The 9,373-nt window shown below is 43.5% G+C and overlaps 1 protein-coding gene across 1 annotated transcript in view; it reads right to left on the reverse strand.

The window, feature by feature from the left end:
• GUSB (glucuronidase beta) overlaps positions 1-8,848 on the reverse strand; it is a 28,076-nt gene extending 19,228 nt beyond the window's left edge. Inside the window, exons 1-2 of the mRNA XM_081941986.1 lie at positions 8,587-8,848; positions 3,130-3,318 (exon numbers count right to left, since the gene is read on the reverse strand). Coding sequence (XP_081798112.1) covers positions 3,130-3,318; positions 8,587-8,787 — 390 coding nt within the window. The 5' untranslated portion in view covers positions 8,788-8,848. The remainder of the gene's footprint in view (positions 1-3,129; positions 3,319-8,586) is intronic.
• Positions 8,849-9,373: the final 525 nt, after the last annotated feature.

Here is a 9,373-nt window from a genome sequence, read left to right on the forward strand (position 1 = left end):
TGCTTAGATCTGGCCCATGGGGTGCTTAGATCTGGCCCATGGGGTGCTTAGATCTGGCCCATGGGGTGCTTAAATCTGGCCCATGGGGTGCTTAGATCTGGCCCATGGGGTGCTTAGATCTGGCCCATGGGGTGCTTAGATCTGGCCCATGGGGTGCTTAGATCTGGCCCATGGGGTGCTTAGATCTGGCCCATGGGGTGCTTAAATCTGGCCCATGGGGTGCTTAAATCTGGCCCATGGGGTGCTTAGATCTGGCCCATAGGGTGCTTAGATCTGGCCCATGGAGTGCTTAGATCTGGCCCACGGGGCCGCCCTGGAAACAGTGAAGGACCAGCCCATGGTGCCTCGGCCAATGAAAATGAGCTTGGGAGGGCTGCACGCAACCCTCCAGAGCTCCATTTTCGCTAGCAGACGGTTGCAGGAGGCTGTTGCAGCCGAAAACGGAGATTGGGAGCCCATTTTTGCAGGCAGACCATTCGGGCCACCATAGGTGTCCCCTGACACGAGTGATGTCAAGATGGCCACGCCCCCTGGCCATGCCCCCCTTCCCCTGAGGTCAAACACAATCCTCAATGAAATCCGAGTTTGACACCCCTGCTGTAAATAATCTTCGGAGGCCAAACGTATTTTTAATGAGACCCATATGTCATAGGTTTCCCAAAATCTTAACAGATTTAACACTTCTCATAGAGACTTTTCAAAGTTTTCAGAGGAAATATGAGATATCAAGCATGCTAACATTTCGTGAGATTTGACAACGTTACAGGATTTTAACCATTTCAGGCTGTTGTTTGTGTCACCATTCCATGTTGCCCAGCAGGTGATGCAAATGCCTGGTCACCTCTGGCTCTGTTTTCCAGCAGCAATGTATTCTCTGCACCCAGGATAGACAACTAGGTCCTCTCCAGATGTTTTTCTGGACACCTATCAGCCTTATTACCAAAGCTAATGGAAGTTGTTGCCTAACGCATCTGGAGTGTATCCAGTTGTTTTATCCATTCAGTGTGCAAATGGGTAGATAACTATGCAAAATACTCTTTGTTAAATGTTCTCAGACCAACAGATGCACCACCCCAATTCACTGCCAGAAAACATTGCAACCCAACAGGCATTCAAAAGAAGTTGACAAGAAGAACGTAAGAGCATTACTAAATCAGTCTAAAAGAGCAGAACTTCTAAGGGCTTCAGAACAGTTAATTAAATGGTTATATTCACACAAAAGGCTTGCATAGCAGAGTCAGCATTTAGCCATGAGTTATGCTTTAGCATACTGCATAACCTCAGCTTGCTTGGTTGCCTTGCAATTTAATGCTGCATGTGAAACAAGAAAATGGAACTTTGGGCTTGCTTTGAAGTTTTATTTCCTCCCAGGACGAAGGATATTTTTAGCTGGATTTATAGTATTCCTATCCTGTACAGCAAACTGGACCATTTATAGTATTCCTCTCCTCCAGCAAACTGGACCAAGAAAAAGAACAAAAAGTAATTTTCTTTTGTAGCCCCTAGGTGGCGGTAGAGACTCACCTCCCAGGCAGTTTAGATATTGTCAAGCAACATAGTACAGTATTAGGAAAGTCTCCATAGCTGATGAGATAGAAGAGTAAGGTGACCAGACGTCCCGCTTTTGGCGGGACAGTCACGATTTTTAACAATTTGTCCTGCGGCATTTTAAAAAACTCCCGATTTTTGGAAAGAATGCACAAGCTAGGGAACGGCGGGAGAACGGGAAGGGAATATACGGTTTTCGGCCGCCATGTGGCTATTTAGCCAGGATCAATGTTCCCTCTAAGGTGCGCCGCTGCGCGGCCGCGCACATGGCAAGAAAACACCACGCAGCAGTTTGCAACTGCCACACAGTGATTTCTACTGTCACAGGCTCCGGAAGCAGGGGAGGTCCTTTGCAGGCGGCTAGAACTGGCCACCCGCAAAGGACCTCCCCGGACTTGTTTTGATGAGCACAAGGTGACTGACGGTAGTTTGCGCTGGCCGCACCCGCTCAAACTATTGTCAACCACCCCGTGTTCAGCAAAGCAAGCCTGGGGAGGTCCTTTGTGGGCAGCCAGTCCTAGCCACTTGCGCCTGGCGCTGCAGCTGAAGTGAACCCCCCAAACCCCCACCGCCACTAGAATAACTGCTGCTGCCGCCTCCTCCTCCTCCTCCTCCAACAGCACCACCACATTTGCTGCCCGATGCTGCGGCTGAGGTGAAGCCACCAAACCTCCTGCTGGCGCCCCTGCCCATGGCAGCGGCGCCTCCCTCTCTGCTCGGAGCACCTGAGCTGAGGGGTAATGCGCGGCCCAGCTCAGGTGCTCCGAGCAGAGGGGTGGCGCCGCTGCCACGGGTGGAAGCGCCAGCGGGAGCTTTGGCAGCATCACCTCAGCCACAGCGCCGGGCAGCAAATGTGGTGGTGCTGTTGGAGGAGGAGGAGACGGCAGCAGTTATTCTGGTGGCGGCGGGGGCTCATCGGCATCTTCAGCGGCAGCCCTGCCCCCGGTGAAAAAAACCGAAGATGGAGCAGATCCCGCAGATGATGTCGCCGCAACATGACTGGAGGAGGAATTCTGGGAGTTGAAGTCCACAAGTCTTAAAGCTGTCAGGTTTGAAGACCCCTGGGGTTTTTTTCCCTAAAGGGTTAGGGGTGCAAGGATATAGACCAAATTTTTAATCAAGAACCCCCCCCCCCCCCCCCCCCCCAGTCAATGGTGTCCTGCTTTACCAATGTTAAAATCTGGTCACCTTATAGAAGAGATGAAGATGTAAAATACAGCTTTGCTATTATTGCTCAGTTGTTCAATCACTTCTTTTTTGTTATTTTATTACATATTTCTATCTGTGTTGACAAAAGTTGGAAGTCATTTTCCCATCATTTCTTTTCTTTATTTGTAACCCACCTTTTTAAAAAAAATGTCCCCTTTTTTGGTTTTGTTACTTTATCTTTTATCTTTCTTTGAAACTTAATAAAGTTAGTCATTGATTCTTTGGAACAGGCCTCATTTCACCAGGATCTTCTCTCAGAAATTGATTTGTTTTTTAGTTCTTTTAAGTTCCTACCTTGATCCCTAGTGGTGGCATATCACAGAATTTTGACCACCAAATTGGTAACAACAACAAGATGCCCTCAATACTCACCACAATAGAGTAATAGTGTGCGCTGCCAATTCGGAGCACAATACGAGTCCCAGTATCTCTCAGGAGCCAATGAGCCGGTGGAAGCACCTCCTTCTCGTACCACACCCAGCCAATAAATCTCCGCAACTTTGGATCTTGAGTTATGTCATTGAAGCTGGCAGGGACTGGCATGTCCATCACTGGCCCTGTCTGAAAAGATTGAGACCCATTTATGGTGGGACTGTTTTCCAGCTTTGGTGAGCTCAGCCAATGTTTTACTCACTCCAGTGCGGTGATTCTCAATTTTGGCAACTTTGAGAATTGCAATCTTTTTTTTTCTCCTGGCATAAAAATATTAAATATCAGGATAGATATACTCAAAATGTGTGATTATTGTGACGAGTAATAATGTGACAACTGATCTGTCTTTAAAAGGTAGAGTGCAGGGTCTTTTTTCAGATATTTCAGTCAATGAATATTTTTTTTAAAGAGTGTCAAGATTTTCCAGCTGGGGTATAAAGTTTTCATTTCCATGAGAACATACAAATACTTGTGCTTGACCAAGAAATTAATCCATTCTAATGAACATTCTGTTTTACAGAGTGGTCAGCGAGATTCTTTGGAAATTCCAAGAAGGGTTTCTTAGGACTCTCATACGTGTCTCAAAGGTGCTTTTTTCCTTGAGGAAGATGTTTTGCTTTTCATCCAAGAAGTTTCATAAGAACTAATCTTTACACACACACACACATACACACACACACACACTCCAGTCAGAACTGATGAAGCTTCTTGAATGAGAAGCAAAACGTCCTCTTCCTCAAGGAAAAAAAGATACTCCAGTTGCCTTTTGAAAATGCAACCTTTGAGACAACCATGACCTGGATGACTGAGAATCTCCATAGACACTCTCATACATAGTTGTCAATAGTTGTTTCTCATCAGTATACTCGAGACTGAGTTTGTGTTCATAGTACTGAGCCATAATGTAGTCAGTCTGATTTTAGCTTAATAAGACAACAGAACCCTGCCTATATCTAAACTAAAGCAAGAAAATGGTTTGCAGATCATCCTAATATAAATTTGGTTCTGACAACACAATAAACCATGGTGTCGTTTTGTTTTTAACCTATTGTGTGAATCCAACCACGGTATTCTCACAGTGTGGCTTACCTCTTAGTGTGAACTATGGCCCTATAGTAGCTTATTCACTAAATCCCCTTTAAACAACTGAAAAACTGCTGTTTACGGTAATTTACATGATTTAATTTTATATGGCTTGTTATTTTGTCCTTTCTTGGGGTTTACAGATAAAATGGTTTGATATATGACTCCAGTCATTGATTCACATTTTACTTTCACTTATCCTATTAAATCTTATTTTATTGCTGTTTCTTAGCAAGCTTCAGACATGGTCTGAGTAGATTTCCAAAGCTATTCTCCCTCAATTCCAGATCACACAATCTTTTTCTTTCTTAACATAGCCCTCCAAGGCTGATTCCTGCTTATCAAGAAAAAGCAAAATCATCCTTCATATGTCAATATCTATTTTTTTCCTTCCCATGATATGAAGAAACCCCCAGCTATTTTGGGATGATCTGAACTTTCCTTCCCATCACAAATGAGGATGTTGATATAGTCAGAGCTTACTTTGTACAGGTACTCCTTGACTTACAGCCGAAATTGAGCCTGCATAAGTCATGTGATCATTAAAGGGTCATCATGTGACGGGGTCCAATTTTATAATCTGTTTTGTGGTGGTAGTTAAGAAACCGATCGTTCAGTATGGAGTGTTTTTTTTGCCCGAAACCAGAAATAAATGCTGGTTTCCAGTAAAACCAATGTAAATCACGATCACGGGATGCTGTAAATGGCTATACATTTGTTAACACTCAAAATGCGATCATGTGACTCAGTGGTGGGTTTCTAACCGGTTTACTATGAGGTCTGTGAGAGGGTGTTTTGCATGCGCACAGCTCACTTCGCTCACCCACATGTTGCTGCGCATGCACAGTTCACTGAAAACTGTTTTTTGCGCATGCGCAGAAACATCCCGGCGACGGCAGAAGAGACCTGGAAACTGGTTCGAGGGCATGGCAGGCCTGGGTTGCTGCTGGTTCCAGCAACCCAGGCCGCCATACTGCTACCAGTTTGGTTGAACTAGGCCGAACTGATAGGAACCCCCCACTGATGTGACTGTGGGGGGAAGGGGGAGCCCAGCTATTGGAAATTCGAATCTGGGGTCATAAGTACCTTTTTAAAGGGTCCTTCATAACTAAGCAACCAGTTATGTCTAGAAGTACCTGCATTTGGCTTCTCCAAAGATTGCAACATACATTTTTACAAATCCACTAGGACAGTTCTACTAACTATTACAACGTCAGACAACTGAAATAGAATCAGCTTCTGAAATTGAGAAGCTGAGCTATACCATTTGGCAGGGCAAGAAACAAGGGAGGACCACTCCAGTTTTTATTTTCTATTTATGAGTTTCCCATTCCTTGAAACAACAACAATAATATTAAAAAGTAGAAGAAAGAAACAAAGTTGTGGACAGAAAATTCTGTCTGCACAAATACCAAGCCTTAAAACTAAATGCTATAAAGCCAGAATTGAGACGACAACAATAGACAGCAAATGTGCCTCTGTAAATATAAGCTGAGGAAACAGTGGTTAGTTGATTTCAAGAGGATCACGTAGACTGACTAAAAGCAACGGCATGACAAACGAGCAATAATGCTGTATTGTTAAGATCTGCAAGAAACAGCATTTGCCTGGTGGGATCATAAAATGAAGAAAGTACAGGTAGTTCTCAACTTACGACCACAATTGAGCCCAAAATTTAGGTTTGCTAAGTGAAACATTTGTTAAGTGAGTGTTGCCCCATTTTACCACCTTTCTTGCCACTGTTGTTAAGTGAATCATTGCAGCTGTTAAGTTAATAATGTTAAGCGAATCTGGCTTCCCTGTTGACTTTGCTTGTCAGAAGGTCACAAGAGCTGACCACATGGCCATGGAACACTGCCACCATCATAAATATGAACCAGTTGCCAAGTGGCTGAATTTTGATCACGTGACCAAGGGAATGCTGCAAATGTTGTAAGTGTGAAAAACAGTCATAAGTCACTTTTTCAATGCTGTTGTAACTTTGAACAGACACTAAATGAACTGTTGTAAGTTGAGGACTACCTGGAATAGAAAATGAAGAAGCTGAAGTGCTCTAGGGCTTTAGTATTCAAACAGACAGGCATCTGCCAGACTTAACAACTGTGGATAAGAAAGACAAAAAAAGTCTGGGTAGTGGATATGGAAGTACCTAGAGGAAGCCTGCGGGATTGTATTCTGCCCCATACATCCCTGCGACCCATCCGCTCGCACAGAGAGGGACTTCTCCAGGTGCCGTCCACCAGACAGTGCCGAGGGGCAGCGCCTAGGAGCAGAGCCTTCTCTGTGGCAGGCCCAGCCCTGTGGAATGACCTCCCTCCGGATATTAGGACCACCACTGACCTCCGCTCCTTCCGTATAAAGCTCAAGACCCACCTATTCCAAATAGCTGGCCTGGCTCAACCATAACTGCATAACGCTCCTGACGGGTTTTTTAATTCGGTAATTTTATTTAATGGGATTTTAAATTGTGGTTTTTTAATTGTCTTCACTTATTAGTCTATCTCCTCCATGCACATGTATATGTCTTTGTTTCTTATGTATGTATGTTGTCTCTATCTGTATTTTATTTGTTTTGATTGTACGCCGCCCCGAGTCCTTCGGGAGAGGGTTGCGGCTAATCAAATAAAATTATTATTATTATTATTATTATTATTATTATTATTATTATTATTATTATTAAGCAGAATAGAAGTGAAAGAACTGGAGAAGATTGCAAAATACAAAGACCTACAAATAGAAACAGAATGACTGGGGAAAAGAAAGCAAAGATCGTATCGTATCAATAGTAATAGGTGCAATTCCAAAATTGCAGCACCACTTGAATACCATTGGCATTGACAAAATCACCATTAGTCAATTGCAAAAAGCAGCTTTACTTGCAACAGCATATATCCTGCAAGGATACTTTTAACACCATCTGACAATAATATCTCCCTATCCCAGATTCTTGGGAAGGAATCAATAGGTCAGGGGTGTTAAACTCATATCGTCACATCGTCATCGCATGACATATCGCAACTTTCCCCCCCCTTCGCTAAACCAGGGGTAGATGTGGCCAGCATGCGATGCATCCAGCCTGTGGGCCAGGAGTTTGATACCCCTGCAATAGGTGAATAAAAATAACAAAATTCAGTGTAAACAACTGGCTGACTGTGTGACAAATCATAATAACAATTTGTTAAGTTCGTAATGCTATCAAATCAGAAAAATTCAAGGAGGATGGAATGCTGGGCTAGATAGCCACTATGCTGATCCAACTGGAAAGTTCTGGTGGGTTTATTAGACAAGAATAAAATATAAAAGAAAATATAAACTAATTAAATTTAAGAAAAGGATCAAATTGCCTTATTATTGAAAAGAGTTTTGCTTTTATTTCACTTTCAATTATGATTCTCTCTCCTCTCTTTCCCTCTAGATATTCTTTCTATTTATTATTATTTTAACTAATTATTTCATCTACAAAGATGGTTAACCAGTATGTAGCTTTCCTTGTAAAGTCTGATTTTATTTTAATTTTGTCCAGAAACCGCATATGTTCCTCTCTCACTCCTCTTGTCCACACTTCCTGTTAAAAGAGGGATATTCATAAAATGTCATAATCAGCAGTTTAGTGCCACGTTGAAAACTAAGAAAATGTATTACAGCACACGCTTCCTCAAAATAGCACTTCTTTCATCACGTGCAGGAAGGGTTATACACACACATTCCACACAAATGCATCCACTGAGATGTCAGATCAGAGAGAGCTTAAATGCAAAAAAAAAAAAAGTTTCTGTTAATGACCAATGTGCAAAAAGCATGATTGGCAAAATAAGCATTAAATTCAGTTTATATAAGTTTATGCCTTTAGACTATTAGAGTCCACTGAGAGCATATGCACCCAAGACAAATTCCTTGTGTTCCTTGGCCAATAACAGAATTCTAGAATTCTATTCTATTAGCTTTAAGCTGCTCTGTACATTTATTGTTATTTTTTTTATTCTCTTACACAACATTTTAAGTGTGCATCCACATAATTGTTATTTTTCTTTACATTCATCATTCTTATACATTTATTATTTCATTTAATGAGCTATAATGCACATTTTGGGTTGCTTTATTTACCACCCCTTCCTTCTTTTGTAACACCTCCGTGTTTTCCCTTTCTTTTCTCCCTCCCTTCTCTACTTCCTTCCTTCCTCCTCTCCTTCCCCTTCCTTCTTCCCTTCCCTTTCTCCTACTCCTACTCTTCTTCAGTGGTTCTATACTGCTAGCTCCATCCTAGCACTGTCCAGGCAGGTGGCCAACCCACCCTATGCTTTTGCTGTCACACACCTGCCGAAGCGGCCGCTTGTACCACTGCTCCACGAATCCTGCATCCCTTCGCTCTGACCAGTCTGCCCTGAAGCTCCAGAGGCCGCTGAGATCCTTCAGCTCCCTGGAGGACGACTCCCGCGGGTAGAGCATCCCACTGTCCAGGGCTCCAGCCGGGCACCATCCTGCCAGGACACAGCAAGCCCAAAGCAGTAACCTCATGCCGCTCCCGCACTCCGCTCACGCTGTGCAGAGACGGGAGTGATGGTCAGCTGATGCTCAGGATCAGCTGATGATCGGCTGCCATCCTTAGTCAGGCGGGAACGCGATATGTCACTCCGTTGCGAGAACAAGCCTCCGCCATCTTTGTTGAGGGCACGCCCGGCTTTCCCGCTCCTGAAGTTGCTGCGTTCAGAAACTGGAATCAAGTCTGAGTGCCGTTACAAGTAACGCAGGCAGAAGTCTTTCAGCGTGTGTTGCCTTCAGATACTGACATATCAGAGGCCTTCAAACTTGGCAACTTTAAGACTTGTGGACTTCAACTCCCAGGATTCTCCAGCCAGCTATCACAGCTGACTTTAGTACAGAAAGGGGCACCATTTTTTTTTCCATGGTGCGCATTTGACATCCGAGGCCATTTGAACGTGTATAGATAAACGTTGCAGCTATGTTAAAAGGTAGACTTCAAATCTCATTAGCAGAGTATGATATCGAGTGGAGTATCAGGGATAACATAGCAGGCCAGGGCTGGACAAAGAAATAGGTAGAGCTAAGATCAAAATTAAATTGATCTGAAGAAAAGTAAAAT

This window comes from Natrix helvetica (genome assembly GCF_964273705.1).
Source record: "Natrix helvetica genome assembly, chromosome: 2".
NCBI lineage: Eukaryota > Metazoa > Chordata > Lepidosauria > Squamata > Natricidae > Natrix > Natrix helvetica.